Raw genomic sequence first — 18,100 nt, 5'->3', positions numbered from 1 at the left:
GCTGAAATCTATGCTTATATGGAGACCAACTGGTCCTCAGTATCCTCTGTTGGCATGGCTTGGGAGGCACTTAAGGTGGTTCTTAGGGGTCGGATCATACAGTATGCCTCATTCATCAAAAAATCCAAAGCACGAGAACTCGTGGGGTTGGAAGGGAATATTAAAAGTGCCGGGGCAGAGCTGAAGCGCCGAATGTCGTCTGATGGCCTCAGAGAATTGACCCTTGAAATACAGATATAATACTATTTTGTCACGGAAGGTGGAGTTTTGGCTGTTCAGGGCAAGACAGTCATACTTTGAGTCGGGAGACAAAGCAGGGAAGCTTTTGGCTAGATATATAAAGCAGAGAGAGTCTTTTTCTGCCATTCCCTCAGTGAAAACTGCTAGTGGTGAAACATTTACCATGGCCATTCATATTAATAATGCTTTAAAATTTTTTTATCTTCATCTTTATAGTTCCATGTCTTCGTTTACTGATGAAGAAATTAGAAACTTTGTGATATTAGATCTCCCTAAACTGACGACTGAGCAAAACAGTTATCTTGATTCTGAGATAAACTTGGAGGAGCTTGACGAGGTAATTAAGGCCTTACCTGCAAGCGAGGCTCTGGGGCCAGATGGCTTTGCCACTGAATTTTTTTAGATCTTATGATACAGAACTGGCTCCACTTTTGTTAGAAGTTTATACGGAATCATTAAAGAATGGAAAGCTTCTGCCAACCATGACACAAGCCTGGATCAGTCTGATTCTTAAAAAGGACAAAGATCCAAGCAAGTGTAAGAGTTACCAGCTAGACGTTAAAATTTTGTCAAAAATTTTGGCTAACTGATTAAGTAAAGTTTCTCTTAAACATACAGATCAGGCGGGGTTAATTCGGGGAATACACGTTTACAGCTAATTCCACCTCTGAATATTTACAGCTAGTTACCCCTTTAAAAAAAAAAGAAAAAAAAAATCTGTTTAAAAATACAAATTTATTAAACACGCCACAAAAATCTTTTACATTTTTTCTTAAAATGTCTAGAATTCATATCAAAATTCAGATTCAAAAGATTTGTTCATTGTTTTAGCAATTTCTTGGAACCAAAATACCTGAAAATCAGTGTCAGCAGAAGTTTGACCTTTCTCAGAGTTGCTCGTAGAGGTTTGAGTGGTTGGTGGGGTGAGGTGAGAGGACGTCCTCGAAGCAGCAGGCAGCATGGCCAACAATCCGGACGGACCCCAGTACCACAGGGCTATTTAGAAGCACAGACACATGAGGAAACAACTGAATACATGTATTTGTAGAAGCAATTATGAAGGAGAATCTTCTTGAAGGCTATATGTTTATTTGAATTTAGACCAACAGTTAGTCAATTATAACCAACAAACTCACCGAGGAACAGTAGGAAAGGTACAAGAAATAGAAGTTTTGAAAACATTGGGAGACACCTGCAAGACAGGAGGATGATAGATTAGATATGTTATATCCTTTAAGGCAAAGAAAATGTCTGAAAATAGACATAATCAATGGTCATTTATATTTTTCATTTAGCAGCCAAAAATGCTAAAAGAAAAAAGAAAAAAGGCCAGGCCATTCAATTTTAGGCTAAGTATGTGCTTTATTATTAACAAAATTTCATTATTAGACAATACAGACTTTTTATAAAGATTTATTCTGTGGATTGTGAAATATATTTCTCAAATTACTTTCTAAATTTAAAGGAGAAGGGTGGACCGAAGGTGCTGGAACCCTATTGTTTTTGTTTGGATTTTCTTCTTATTATTAGGGGGCCAAACACCGAAGGTGCTGGAACCCTGTTGTGTTTGTTCTGATTTTCCTGATTTTCTTCTTCTTCTTCATTTTTCTGCCCTAAAAGTGTATTGGCGTCAGAGACTGTAAATCATAGATATTCCAAACTCGGCAGGATGGTCCCAAATGGGCACCACTACTCAGGTGCACACAAACACACCCATCCGATTCTAGATGGCACTATGATAAACACTTTTTGCTCCATGTTTTTGCTCATATCTCCTCAACCGTATGGGCTAGAATCAAAATATCTCTGATTTCATTTCAATAAAAATTTTCTGGCATTTTAAATTTTTTGAAAATTAACTTTTTTGATCTCGTCCTAGGCCGTTTCCTCAATTCAGACAAAATTTAGTATATGTCATCTACAGACCCACCTTACAAAAATGTATCAAAATAATTTTGACTCATTAAGAAGATATAAGTGAATACGTTTTTGGGTGTGGCCTGTAATTACTAATTGGCCTGTATCTTGTGAACGGAAAATTCTAACTTAACAAAACCTAAAACATATGGACAAGACTGTCATCATCAATTTCTGATGCTAGGGGGCGCTATAACTTAAGAAATTCCTATTTCGGTCCCACCAGGATTTCACAACACTTTTTCCTGATATTTGTGGCCCAAAATGACTGAATTTGTTGCGACTTTTCATTTTTTGGGGGTTGTTTTGCAGTGAAAACTCACAAATTACCATTATATACCTCTGTAATTGTTAAATGCAATTACATGTAAACATTTTATTGCACAATAACTGAATATGCAGTTAGCAAGCAAAAAATAACTAAATACATTTTTACAAAAATACCATACATTTAGGTGAAACTTGTGGGTATTGGAACATCCTAAATTATTTTTGTATTATAATTTTCTGCCTCAGACAATACAAGAAAAACTTCTCTAAAGTTAAAATAGACATACAATAAATCTGTAAACTAATTACATTGTCTGTAAACTAATTACATACTGAAATATGATACATGGCCATATAAGAATAAATACAATTAGAGCATTTATGTACAAATTTAAATTCCAAAAATTTTACATATATGAAAATGGCAATTAAGCACTTCAAATTCTAATCACATTTTATTACACAACAAATGGGGATTTTAAGTGAATGTTAGGGTTTCTTTGTATAAACATGGGTTTTTGTGTCTCATTTGCAGCACTCAGGGTGAAGATTAAATTCTAGCTGTGATGTATGTGTGCTGTCTGTGGTCCTGCGAATGTTAAGACAAGGATTTTGATAGTGAATGAACAATGTTGAGGAGACGAGGTGGAGACACTTACACTGTTACTATGGAGATGATACAATGGCAGCTGTGCATATGGATATGCTCCAACTGCTTCAAGCTTTTCAAACATTTGTTTTGCCGCTGTCAAACATGAAGGAAAGTGACAGGATTCTCTCAGATTTACAGTTTTTGCAAAAAATTTGCAGAAATAATAAAAAACAAAACCGCAAGCTACCACAAATAATGCAGAGATCAGTTGAATTTGCAAGAATTCTTGCGATCCTAAGATTGCAAAATCATGGAGGGACTGCTATTTGTGTTACTGTGATTAAGGCAGTTAGGGTTAGGGTTTGAGCTAGTCACATGCAGAATTTGATTAATTTTTTAATGCTAGGTGGCGCTATAACTAAAGAAAATCCTATTTGTGCTACTGTGATTAAGGCAGTAAGGGTTAGGGTTTGATTGAGGTCAGGGTTTGAGTTAGTCATATGCATAATTTGATACATTTTTGATGATGGGGGCGCTATAACTAAAGAAAACCCTATTTGTGCTACTGTGATTAAGCCAGTTGGGGTTAGGGTTTGATTTAGGGTTAGGGTTCCACAGGATCTTTCCTGTCAAATCTGATTTTTGTCATTTTTCCATACGTACTTTGCCGCCAATAATTGCCGCTTGCAGCTATATTTATTATTATTATTTTTCTGGCTTGAAGTCTATGGCAGCCCATAGAATCGTACGTAGAAGAATTATTAAGTTTGGCACACTGATAAAGGACAATCAATCAAATGTAACTGACCCACATTTGAGGTCTCTTTCTCATTCCCTCTAGTGCCACCAACTGTTCAAATTTTCAATTACGTTTTGGCCAATAACTTTCAAATTGTAAGGCCTTAAATCCTTAGATCAAGCCGAGTCAGGATGGGTAGGCCATTTTTTAGCTCTGCCCCTTAGATTTTCAGAAATTTTGACTTATACCTAAAACCTACTTTTTCGAACTTGTCCTAGACCGTTCGTCCGATTTGCTCGAAATTTGTTGTGTATCATCTAGGTGCTGACAAAAATGTTTCAAAAGATTTTTGATAGACCACACCATTCACGAATAACACTTCAGTGAATTTGACCGCAAGCATATCAAAATGGACGTGAGGCTATAACTACAAAACACTTTGGCGTATTGACATAACTTACTATTTGTTATCACAATCAAGACCTGAGGGTACCTTCAGCGTTTCGGCACAGCACCACCTAGAGGTCAGGAGATATGGTCAGGAGATAAACGGCTATTTTTGCTTATAACTCCTGTATAGTTTAGCCTGCAATTATGAGGCTGGTCATTCCTTGGGTCATGCCTAGTGCGGAGATACCCAATTTGTCATGGTTGGCCATACTTCCTGTTTGCAACTGATTGAAAACGTATTTTTTTTCAAACTCCTCCTACACCATAAGTCCAATTCGCACGAAATTTGTTGTATATTATCTAGTGACACTCTTGAACACTTTTTATCAAAAGATTTTCAATAGACCAAATGGTTCTTGAATAATGCATCAACAAATTAGATGGCATGATGCCTAAAAGGACCTGAGGCTGTATCTCTGCAACACTTTGTGTGTGTCACTGTCACCACATCCCAACTGTACAATATAAATTTGGGGACAGTGCCACCTTTTGATAAAAAGTTGTAATAAACTGTATTGTATTGAACCACATGTCCTAAAATCGAGAGCTTGGTGTTTTGGATTCTTTGGGTCAATCAGAATCAGGCGATACCAATTTTTCCATGATTGTCTATATGGCCTGTCCACCATTTTGAAATGTGTCAAAAAACGCTGTATCTTACCAACAGTCTGGACTGTCAAAGCGAAACTAAGTAAACATTATTAGCACTATGTCCTGAACTGACCTGAGCAATTTGGGTACAGCGCCACCTAGTTTAAAAAATAATAAGAATAATATAAAAGTATTTTTAACTTTAGAAATCCTTTGCTTAAATGAATGATCCTAATCTCTTCAGATTCCTTGCGTCTTACTGACTACAATGACACCAATGATGTGCATCTGGTGTGGCTCAGAGTGTTAGTGCGCTGACTTGTAATAAGAACATTCATGGGTTTGAATCCAGACTTGAACAAGATCATAAATGCTTCTGTTGCTCTCCACTTTGCATCTTTCTGAGCACAGTAAAAGCTGCTGTCATGGGTTAAGGTAGTCAAATGGATGTTTTAAATCAATGCTGTCTCTTATATTGGTATGCCTGTTTCGCTATGACATAACAGTATCTCAGCAATGTTTATGTGTGAAGACTCTCATGTTGGTATGCCTGTTTCGCTATGACACAACAGTGCATCTGATGTGGCTCAGAGTGTTAGTGCATTGACTTGTAATCAGAACATTCATGAGAGCGTGGGTTCAAAGACTTGAACAAGATCCTAAATGCTTCTTTTGCTCTCCACTTTGCATCTTGCTAGCACATTAAGGCTGATGTCATGGCCTAAAGTAGTATGGATGTTTTAAATCAATGCTGCCTCTCATATTTGTATTTGTTGCTATATTACACCAGTGCGTCTAGTGTTGCTCAAAGTGTTAGTACACTAACTTTTAATCAGAACACTCATGGGAGAGTAGGTTCGAATCCAGTCTTTTTTGTTATTAACAATTTTTATCGATTCCATACAAGCCAAAAAGACATAACAGAAAATGTGGAATCACATTATATGAAACTAAACAACCCCCCCCCCCCCGACATAAACAAGCACTCCAATGGTCAAACGCTAAATTAACAATGACACACAAATAGACAACAAATCAGCAGAAACCATTCAGAAACACACACACACACACACAAAACACAAAAAGCACACCTCCAAAAACAAAAAGTTTGCACACATACATTCAAAACTACAAATCCCTCCCCGAGAGTCCCCCAAAAAGGCCAAATAACTGCCCCATTTTTTATTAAAGAAATCTAGGCTGCCTAGCCTTCTACATGACATCTCCTCAAATGCCGCTACCCTGCCTATCTCTGTGAGCCACTCTTGAAATGAGGGCGCTTCAGCCAACTTCCATCCCATAAGGATGACCTGTCTGCCAATCATAACACTGGCTAGGACCCAATTTGTTATGTACTTATCCCCTATATTAATGACCGCCCCATTGCCTAAAACATAGAGTCTGGGACAAAATGACATTGCACCCTTGCATCTCTAGATGTACACTTGATGTTTTTTAGAATCCTAGCCCACACTCCATCCTCCAATACCAAGTTTAAATCTTTCTCCCATAATCTCTTGAGAGAAGTTGAAACTCCATCCCCCAGACACTGAATTAGCAGGGAATAATACACTGATGCCTCATGACCTTTTCCAAAAGCAGTAATCACCACCCCCAGAGTATCTGCCTCTTTAGGGGGGTGTATGCCACTCCCAAAAATAGTACAAAGCAGGTGGCGCAGCTGTAAATACCTAAAAAATTGAGACCTGTGAATCCCAAAATGTTGAACCATATTTTCAAAGGATCTCAACACTCCACTCTCATATAGGTCACTGAGCGTATTAACCTCCCTCACAATCCACTCTGTCCAGCAGAAAGGGGACTTATTAATACATAACTTTGGGTTCAGCCATATGCTCAAAGCAACATTTAAATAAATGTCTGAATTAAACACTCTGGACACTTTTGTCCACACCGCGTGCAAATGCGAGATAATGGGGTGTAACTTCTCCAGTTAGTTTGATAGAAAGGCTTTGCAATGGCGAAACAGGGGCAAGGACTTCCTGTTCAATACAAAACCAGGGAGGGGCTCTCTCAGGTGGAAGTGACCAATGAGCCAAATGTCTGAGACCGAATGCATGATAAAACAAAATCTTGGGTAGGCCTAGCCCATCTTTGTCAATCGGCCTTTGCAATTTACTGAAATGGAATCTGGGACGTTTACCATTCCAAAGGAAGGACTTCGCTATGCTATCAAATTGCTTGAAATAAAGAGTGGGGGACATCTATAGGGAGAGACTGCAGCAGGTAGTTGAATTTTGGAATACAATTCACTTTAATAACATTAACCAGTCACAGATAAATGTAATGAAGCCCACCTGCCCACATCACTCGAAAAACTTTTTATTGAAAGGTCAAAATTAACTCTAACTAAATCACACAAATACTTAATGCCCTGTTTGGGCCACTGGAAGATGCCTGGCTGAAAAGCCGTTACCGGGCAGTACGCTGTCAGAGCCAAAGCTTCAGATTTAGACCAATTAACTCTGTATCCTGAGAACTTAGAAAAGGAATAAATAATTATGTGGAGGCAAGGCATAGATCTAGTAGGGTCGGAGACGATTAATAAAATATAATCTGCGTAAAGCAAAAGCTTATGTGCCACACCTCCCTCCATCACCCCTGGAAAATTATCGTCCTTTCTTATCGCGGCTGCTAATGGTTCCAGGGCAAGACAGAACAATAATGGGGAAGAGGGCTACCCTGCCGGGTGCCCCATCCAGAGTAAATAATCTGAAATTAATCCATTTGTTTGTTCCACCGCTACCAGGTATCTATAAAGTAACTTAATCCATCCAATAAAAGTATTCCCGAACCCATACATTTCCAAAATCTTAAAAAGATAATCCCATTCTACCATATCAAATGCCTTTTCGGAGTCAAGTGAGATGGCAGCGACCAGTGTCTGATCATTCGCCACTGACCACATGATAATGATGAAACGCCTAATGTTATCAGAACTACGGCCCTGAATAAACCCTACCTGATCTATATGTATAAGAGATGTCATAACTTTACTTAATCGGTTAGCCAAAATTTTTGACAATATTTTAACATCTAGCTGGATATGGGAAATTGGACGGTAACTCTTACACTCGCTTGGATCTTTGTCCTTTTTAAGAATCAGACTAATCCGGGCTTGTGTCATGGTTGGCGGAAGCTTTCCACTCTTTAATGATTCCGTATAAACTTCTAGCAAAAGTGGAGCCAGTTCTGTAGCATAAGATCTAAAAAATTCAGCGGCAAAGCCGTCTGGCCCTGTAGATTTGCCTTTAGGCAAGACCTTAATTACCTCGCCAAGCTCCTGCAAGTTAATCTCAGAATCAAGATAATTTTTTTGCTCAGTCATCAGTTTAGGAAGTTCTAAATGTTCCACAAAGTTTCTAATATCCTCATCAGTAGACGAAGACATGGAACTATGGAGATTAAGATAGAATTTAATATATTAATATTTCACCACCAGCAGATTTCACTGAGGGAATGGTAGAAAAAGACTCATTCTTTTTTATATATCTAGCCAGAAGTTTCCCTGTTTTGTCCCCCGACTCAAAGTATGACTGTCTTGCCCTGAATAGCCAAAACTCCACCTTCCACGACAAAATAGTATTATATCTGTATTTCAGTCGGGTCAATTCCCTGAGGCCATACAGACATTGATTTCAGCCTTTAGCATTTGTTGGAATTCAGGATTTTGCAAAAGGGATACATTAAAGCGGCAACTATATGATTTATTTTTCTCCATATGTGGCAACAACTCTAAAGACACCAGGGCGTGATCTGAGACTAAAATGTTTCCAATTGAGCAATCAACAACAGATGAAATGAGGGACTTAGATATAATAAAAAAAATCTATTCCAGAGTAAATCTTATGGACTGATGAAAAAAATGTATAGTCCCTACCAGGTGGGTTCAAAAGTCTCCAAATATTTGTAAGACCCAGATTTGTACACATCCTGTGAAGCATCAATGTTGCTCTAGGGGGCTTGCACACTTTTGCTTCACTATGATCAAGGACTGAGTCCATCAAAAGATTAAAGTCTCCTCCCAATATTATATCATGAGGGTTGCCAACGGCTTGCAACATCCCTTTAAGATCTATAAATAAGCCCTGATCATCAACGTTAGGTGCATAAATATTAGCCAAAATAAGACTTTGTCCCTGAATTTCAGCTAAAACAATAGTGACTCTTGCTAATTTATCTTTACTCTGTTTGAGACATTTGAGTTGTAGATGTTTATTTATCAGCGTAATGACTCCCTTGCTCTTACTTGAGCTAGCACTAAAGAAAACATGTCCACCCCATATCTTCCCAAATTTTCAGCTTCCTGCGGGGAAAGATGCGTTTCTTGAAGAAACACTATATCATATTTCTTACACTTAAGAAGAGAAATAACCTTCCATGCACGCCTACGAGAACCCCCGCGACAACTTTACCGTCGGATTGCTCAAGTCCGGTGTTTCTATAAAAATTTTGTGAGACAGAACTACACAGCAAAAGATAATCTATAAAACAACTCCAGCCAATAGGCAGAATAAACACAAAGAGCGTGTAGATTCATCCATAAAACTGTCCTGAAGGTGTGTTACTCTACAAAAATAAACTCCAGCCGATAGGCGGACTAAGCATAAAGAGCATGTAGATTCATCCATAAAACTGTCCTGAAGGTGTGTGTAACAGGGTTGACCTGGGAAAGGAGGTGGTGGGAACCGGCTGAACCGTCAAAATAATATTTAATGAAAACTTAAACAAAAAGACAGAACACAAATGCACACACTGCAGCTGCGTGTGGCTCCCTCTCTCCCGAACTGCTGCATTCCGCTGCACTTATCCCTCTCCTTGGCTGATTAGCCCGACTGGGGGCTGGGCATGCGTAGTCACGGCCTGACCCCACCCTCCTCCTCGCCACAGTGTGTTACTCTACAAAATAAACTCCAGCCGACAGTCAGAACCAGCACAAAAAAAGCACGCAGACTCCTCAAACAGTCAAGCGAATGTTCAGTGAGCCGGTCCACTCGGCCACAATGTGAGTACAACAAGATGACTTACTCAAAATCAGTCGTGTCTAGAAAGGATCACTCTTTCGTCAGCCCATAGAAAAATGCAAACCAATGTGTCCCCACTCAAGATATACATCCACTGAGGTGCGGATGCAATCTTTGTTAATTAAAATATATAGTTTTATATAGACGGATTAGAACATTTAACCTCTTATGCAATGAGCAGATTAATTACCACTAGACCACTCGGTTAGACTTCTTTTAGCAGTGCTGATTGATGTACTTTTCCACTGACTTACAGTATCTCATGACCGACAATAGCACACATGGAGATGAAGTTATCAATTTATTATGTTAAATATTTATTTTAGAGCTTGAATTGATCATCAAGAATTACTTTTTATCAAAGCAGACCATTTAAAATAATCTTTTACTAGCGCTCATCGTTGCTGTGCGACTTCAAACTTTATGAAGGACATGACTTGCTGTGGGCATGTGAATGTTTTATGGCCATCCTTAGCATCTATTCTCAATTTGGCCTGGAATATCAGTGCAAAAGCAATCTTCCATTGATGAAAAGTTTCTTGCATTCCTTGAAACGATCACGTTTCTCTCTTTTCGAGTTTGCAAATTCTGGGAACAAGAAAATGCTGTGGTTCTTCCAAGAAAGCCTTCCTTTACTCCTTGCCTCACGTAACACAAGATGTTTATCGGATGATCTCACAAATTTGGCCAGAACTGATTGGGACCAGTCTCTCTCCGCGGATTGCCGAGCAGGAACCCTGTGAGCTTGCTCGATTTCCATCTTATGGCCTGCTATGTCGAGCAGATTTGGAAAGAGCCCATCCAGGAATTTCACCATATCCTGTCCTTCTAACTCCCTCCGGGATTCCGACGATATGGACGTTATTCCGCAAGCTGTGGTTTTCCATGTCCTCCAACTTCTCCCAGACACACTCCAAATCCATCTCGGTTGCTAGCGTATTAGCAGATAATTCCCTCTCCGATGACTCCAGGTAACCGGTCCGTTTCTCGACATCCCCCACTCTTGTAACCACATCAGTGAACTTCACCTCCATGGTGGTGATCGATCAACGTATCACAGCATGATCCTCCAAGTCTGCAAGGACCTTCGTCAGCATTGCCAACATGTTCAGCAACTCCCACCGCATTTCCCACACCTCCCAGGCCAAGTTGACTCCCAGGCCCGCGGCCTGCTCGGGGGAGTCAGCTTGAGCACGTAAGAGTCTTTTAATTTCTCCAGAGAATGAGGATTTTGAATTCTTTGACATATTGTCCTGTTACAACAGTTATGGAACAGACTGTATTGAATCTCACTGGTTTATGTCATAAAAAGTATTAAAACTAGCAAAGTGCGCAGAGCTCGCCTTTCACACGTCCAATCCTCGCATGGCATCACGTGACTCCTCTCGAATCCAGTCTTGAACAAGATCACAAATGCTTCTGTTACACTTAACTTTGTTGAGCATAATAAAGTTTGTTCTCATGGGCCAAAGGTTTAAAGCAGTCTAATGGATGCTTTTAATAATTGGTTCTCAATTCTGGTTCTGAGGTCCAACATCACTGCACATATTGTATGCCTAACTTATGTAACACGCTCAGTTTAGTTCATGAATCACGAGGCTAACAAGCTGATGATTTGAATCAGGTGTGTTAATTAAGAGAGCCATCTAAAATATGCAGTGCTATAGATCCCAAGGACTTTTGTTTATCTCTTAGGCAATGTTGAGCCATGTGAGCTGAGTGGTGCAGCATATAAAGCAGTGAACTAACACGGCAAAAGTACCCCAGTACAGTGTTTAAGTCCCAATGAGACTGGTGTGAAAAATTTTCTATTGGTGATGCTTGAGTCCTTACATTGTGCTTACTACAACATATAATTTGCTTTATATTGGCTTGGCCCCGGTAATTGTTGCTTGCAGCTATATTTATTTATATTGTGTCTAAAAATAGACAGCCAATAAGCATATTGTATAAAATTAACAAAAATTATGTACTATTAATACCCCTATCTCAAACATGCATTAGACATTGACACGGTAAACAGACTTACTTGGAAAAGAGATCGACTAGCCACCAGAAGCTTCCTGAGGCTGTCTTCCCTGCAAACACAGAGCAAAGATGAGTTAAGGGCACAGAAAGGGGTAAGGGTGCACAAACAAGAGGTCACGCTCAAACATGAGTGGCAACATGCACAGATTTTACACCTCATCATCTTTCATGAAAAGTATTATTTCTGTGAAAAGACAGGCCCCGTAACATTCCAGAGGATGAAAACATTAGTTGATCATACAGTGGGGTTCAAAAGTCTGAGACCACTAGTGAAATGGCTTCTATTTTGGATAACTTAATTTTGCATTACAAATGATATTTATCAGCATAATTTCAGTTTAACTGAAAGATTAACATGAATTTTAAAATTCCTTTGTACAACCCCGATTCCAAAAAAAGTTGGGACAGTATAGAAAATGCTAATAAAAACTCAATTTATTTAAATTTGATTCACCCAGTGCTATTTTGAAAGCAATACAACAACACATTGTTTGACCTTTTACCTTCTAATTTAATTGTTTAAAAAAAAACAAAAAAAAAACAAAAAACACTCATTTCAAATCAGATGATTGCAACACATTCCAAAAAAGTTGAGACAGGGTCAATTTAGGACTAATAACAACCTGACAAGTTGAAATAACAAGGTTAAGTGAAACAGAAGATGTTAAACAGGTGAGATGTATGGTACATAAGGAGCCACCAAAAAAAGTCCTTCAAAAGCAAGGATGGATGCAATTTGCCAAAAAATGCATCAGCAAATAATCTAGTGCTTTGAGAACAATGTTCCCCAAAGATACATTAGAAGGATTTTGGGCATTTCACCCTCTACAGTGCACAATATAGTTAATAGATTCAAGGAATCTGGTCAAATCTTGGTGCGTAAAGGGCAAGGTCGAAAACCACTTCTGAATGTGTCTTAGCTCCAATCCCTCAGACATCACACTCTTAAAAACTGTCATTCGTCTGTAATGGATCTCATGACATTAGTTTGGGAATACTTCAGTAAACCTTTGTCAGTCAACACCATTTGCCAATGCATCCACAGATGCAAGTTAAAAGCAGAAGCCATACATCAACACTGTCCAGAAGTGGCGCCATAGAAAGTAGAACAGTGGAATCGTGTTTTGTGCTCCGACGAGTCCACATTTCAAATAGTTTTAGGAAAAAACAGTCGTCGTGTCCTCCGGGCCAAAGAGGAAAAGTACCATCCAAGCTGTTATCAGCATCAGGTCCAAAAGCCATGGTATGGGCAAAAACTTTCACATCTGTGCAGGCACCATTAATGCAGAAATATATTTAAAAATATTGGTGCGGAGTCACAACTTCGAATCCAGGATGTGTTGAGTGACTCCAGTCAGGCTTCCTAAGCAACCAACTGGCCCGGTTGCTAGGGTGGGTAGAGTCACATTGGGTTAACCTCCTCATGGTCGCTATAATGTGGTTCTCAGTGGGGCTCGTGGCGAGTTGCGCGTGGATGCCGTGGAGAATAGCGTGAGCCTCCACACGCGCTAGGTCTGCGCAGTAACGCGCTCAACAAGCCACGTGATAAGATGCGCGAATTGACTGTCTCAGACGCGGAAGCAACTGAAATTCGTCCTCCGCCACCCGGATTGAGGTGAATCACTACGCCATCACAAGGACTTAGAGCACATTGGGAATTGGGCATGCCAAATTGGGGAGAAAAGGGGAGAAAATCCAATTGAGGATGTGTGGTGTATTATAAAGCATAAAACACAGCAACGGAGGCCCTGTGCAACTGCACAGCAGACAAACTGCATAATGGATGAATGGGGGAAAATTCTGCATGCTAAACTTAAACTTGTGTCTTAATAAATGTTTTTAGAAGGAATGGGTAATGTTACACAGTGGTAAACACTATTGTCCCAACTTTTTTGGAGCAGTTGCAATCATGTGATTTGAGTATATATAAAAATAAAAAATTCACAAGGTAAAACATCAGATAATGTGTTTTTGTAGTGCTTTCAATATATCACAGGGTGAATCGAACTTAGTAATAACTCCTTTTTGTTTTTCATTTTCCGTACTGTCACAACTTTTTCGTAATTAGGGTTGTATTTGGTATGTCCCATGGTATGTTAACATGGTCACTGATCAAATAAGTAAATTTGTGACACTGACCAGGAAATGCTGCAGAATCTTATTTCTTCTCTATTGTATGTCATAACTTGTTTTAAATTTTGAAACATTGTCATTTCTGGTTTAATGAACAAAATCCCAGATTTTCAATATGGTCTGAGACTTGGATCCCACTGTATCAGAAAACAAGAGTTTAATTAGCAGTACTGCACAGAAATCTTTGTACTGTAGAAATTGGCCAAGCCTAAAATAAATAAATGTTAAAAAAAACACAGAGGGTTACAGTGAAGTAGATGACTATATATTATAATATAAATATTGCAAAAGCTGCACCAAGTGGATAAGAAAGAGATTCCCATATGGAAGTAACAGAGCCAGGGAAAGTCTGGGTAAAAAAGTTAACAGCAATGCAAGTGCATCTGAAAGCTCTGGAGTGAGACCAACCCACACCTGCTGGCGGAGAAACTGCCCTGACCACAACCTGAAAGTTCCTTGGAGGATTAAAGGAATAGTTCACTCCTAAAAATATTTAAATTCTATCATTTACTCACAATACATTAAGTCGCTATTCACAGATTCGCTTACCCTACGAGCGCTGTTAACTAGATCAGTCTGATTCATACACAAACCATTTTAAATTGGTTTAGCAAACTGAGTCAACAGATTCTTGGAAAAGATCTGACTCCAAAGAATTAGTTCACAAAACAGACATCACTAATTCTCTAATCACAGCACAAAGAGAAAGTGTGGCAAGATTTTCAGCAAACAACAACTTAAATGTCAGTCTATTCCTCACAAAGCTATCGCATGGCTTCAGAGGACTTGAAATATAAGAGGCATGAGTGGTATGGACAACTTACAACACTCTGAATGATGGTTTTTGTCATTTTGGGGCAAAAAGTGGATGGGATACTCTTAAAAAAAAAAAAAAAAAAAAATCACCTTTGGTGTTTCACAGAAGAAAAGCCATATGGCTTTGGAACAACCCAAGAGTGAATCAATGAGAGAATTTTCATTTTTGAGTGAACTATTCCCCACCAGACTCACTATAAAGGATCAATATTGAGGGTAAGTAGTGATGAGTATATAACCTGTAGAAACTATGAGCCACCATAAGGTCCCTACAGGCACATATTCCTGAGGAGACTGGGTACTTGTTGCCAAATTGTGCTTCCGTTTGCAGTCGTCACCTGTTAGAATTAGCATACTGTTGATTAGAAAGCCCAAGATAATACAAATTTACTTTGTTAAAAGTTATTTCCCATACTGAATCAACTGAGTATAATCAACATTTCTCTTGCTTGCTCTCAGATTTTTTACTGAATTCATCACCATGCATTCTAGAATTGTTTAATCTATGAAGGACATTCTGCCTAAGTTGGCCAAAAGAAGGTATCTAAAAGGCAGAATTTACAATAAAAAGAACATCCTTATTATGCCCTTAAAAGTAGGTTTCGGAACAGAGCTTATATACTGTATGTAAACACAACAATTGTAGTGTAGACAAGCCAACAAGCAATCTATTATACACAAGCATAAACTTTAGTCTAAACACATCTATAGAAAGTCAAGAACCCGGGTGGTGAGATATACTTACAAAGAACACCGCTCAACTTGGGTTGATCCTTTAAAAGCAGCACCTCTTTAAAACTCATACTGCTGTGTTATCTCTCATCGCCTACACAGGACGGAAAAGAAACGAAACAACCAAAATATAAAATGAAGATCCCTTCAGATTCAGTGTTTAACCTTCAGTCTCCCTTCAGTCCTTCAATCAGAGCTCAGCACAAACAGACTCCAACAGACCAACATTTGCATGTAACCAAGGCAGGGCTCATGCTGGCAGTGCATTTGTTTATGTGCAGTTCACCATGTTTCGAGGGCAGAAACATCTGCAGGGAAAGCAATTTTTCAAGTTTCAGTGGATGTAGAAAATAATCTATAGACAAAAGGAAGTTTGAGATGTGGTGACAAAAGCACCCTGTTTAAAGTGAGCAAGTGAGAATGGTTAATCAGATTATTCAGTAAGCCCAAAGGTGCTGTGGGATGGCTGATGATGGTTAAACACATTGAGTGCCAAATACAGAACCAAATTCCTCAACATCTTTAATTGAGAGACGCTTTCATGACAAAGTTCAGAGAGATAGAAAGAAACAGGTGCTCAGATGCAAATTCTAAAGAGCAAAGAGACCAGTGATTCCACACAGTGTCCACATTCAAAAACAGATTTGCACTTAAGTGTAGGAGTGGCCAATCTTATTATTATTGTGGGCCTGTGTTAATTGGCTGTTATAACTGAAAGGCTAGATGCTACTAAACCACACCATTATATTGTCTTAATCACATAATATGCAAGTTTAAGTTTAAGTTTAAAATAATTTAAGCTCTAGGGCAAGGGATCTCAACCTTTTTTGATTTGCAACCTACTTTTTAGATTCCAAAATTCTTGCGATCCACCCCTTCATCGCACCCATGTTACAGAAAGGAACAGTTCAGTCAAAAATCAAAATAGGTAACACTACTATAAAGTTATATTTGTTAATATTACCAAATGTCTTGGGAATCATGAACAATTAACTTTTTATTTTTATTTTATTTTTATGGTTAGTTCATAGTACATTAAGTAATATTAACATATACAACCTTGGTAATTAATGTCATCAAATACATCCTTATTGTAAAATGCTACTTGAAAATGTGTCAGTTCACTCACCCTCACATTTTTTATGTGGAACACAAAAGTAGACATTTAAATCAAGGACATCTTTTCAATAAAATATCAGTGGAAATTGCCTCACTTTAAAAGGACCCAAAGGTAGGTCCATGCGGCTCATGTGCATTACACACAATAGATGTCGAGATTTTCACTGAAAATGAATGTCAATTTCAGGTCATTTCTCACCGGGTGGAAATGGTATAAGAACCCTTGGATTCGAAAATTGTATAAACTTTTGAATACTTTTGTGATCCTTTTTAAGTATTAAAGTGAGTCATTATCAACTGTCCCTGTATTGAGAAGATGTGACTCATGTGATATTCATTATCAAACATCTTTTGTATTCTGCATTAGAAATTTACTTAAAGGAATATTCCGGGTTCAATACAAGTTAAGCTCAGTCGACAGCATTTGTGGCATAATGTTGATTACCACAGAAATGTATTTCGACTCGTCCCTCCTTTTCTTTAAAAAAAGCAGTTACAGTGAGGCACTTACAATCCTTTAAGTGTTTGGAACGACATTAGGGTGAGTAAACTTTTTGGGTGAAATATTCCTGTTGCGCGGAGGAGGGTGGGGCCGGGCAGAATAACGGACGCCCGGACCCCAATCAGCCTGATGAGGCGAGCAAGGGATAAAGGCGACCGAAGATGGCAGCTCGAGAGAGAGAGAATTATGGGCAGCTGCCCTGTATGTGTTTGTGTGTCTTTTTATTTAATGCCTTTATCCCTCACTCGCCTCATCAGGCTGATTGGGGTCCGGGCGTCTGTCATTCCGCCCGGCCCCGCCCTCCTCCGCGCTACAGTTCCTTCAAACTACACACTTTAGGATCTCACAGGTGGCAAATTTCACTCAGCTAGTGTTGTCAGTGGATACTAAAATAAAAAAGATGTAACGATACCAGTGTTCTGCAGTACTGAACACCATATCTATCCGGTACCAGCACGCAGTTTGACTGACACACGACTGCTCACAGGCTTATTTTGAGCAAGTGTTCTGTTACTCCATACACTGAAATGGACAATTAATCAAATTAAAATCGTGACATTGTGTGATTTATTAAACCGCTAAAGGCTGCAATCTTACTGTGGAAGAGCTGTGTACTTTAAATAAATCCGACCGCTCATCCACTAGAAACTCCACAGACATTGAGAATCATTCAGATATCATATATTTATATAATTAAAATCAAAGCATTTGCGCTTTAATCTCTGCTCAGAGTTGACCAAAGTGTTTCACAGTAATAACATTTAAAACATAACATTTCAAAATGACCACATACACAAACATCAGTAGTCTAAAATACAAACACTCCAAAACTGTGTTCTTCATTTCATTTGTCAGACTCAAAGGCCAGTGTAAAAAGATGAGATTTCAGATTTGACTTAAAAGTCTTCAGTGATCACACTGGGCTG

At 38.8% G+C, this 18,100-nt stretch overlaps 1 protein-coding gene across 6 annotated transcripts in view; it reads right to left on the bottom strand.

The window, feature by feature from the left end:
* The window catches only part of sun1a (Sad1 and UNC84 domain containing 1a), a 95,686-nt gene that overhangs the window by 25,093 nt on the left and 52,493 nt on the right, over positions 1–18,100 (bottom strand). For all 6 annotated transcript variants that reach the window (XM_051673867.1, XM_051673869.1, XM_051673865.1 and 3 more), the window contains 3 exons: positions 11,874–11,922; positions 1,377–1,432; positions 1,094–1,236 (listed from right to left, as the gene is read on the bottom strand). In XM_051673867.1, the coding sequence (XP_051529827.1) occupies positions 1,094–1,236; positions 1,377–1,432; positions 11,874–11,922 (248 nt within the window). The remainder of the gene's footprint in view (positions 1–1,093; positions 1,237–1,376; positions 1,433–11,873; positions 11,923–18,100) is intronic.

This window comes from Myxocyprinus asiaticus, chromosome 36 (assembly GCF_019703515.2).
Source record: "Myxocyprinus asiaticus isolate MX2 ecotype Aquarium Trade chromosome 36, UBuf_Myxa_2, whole genome shotgun sequence".
NCBI lineage: Eukaryota > Metazoa > Chordata > Actinopteri > Cypriniformes > Catostomidae > Myxocyprinus > Myxocyprinus asiaticus.
Note: the sequence above shows the minus strand (reverse complement) of the source record. Positions and strands in the feature narration are given on the sequence as shown.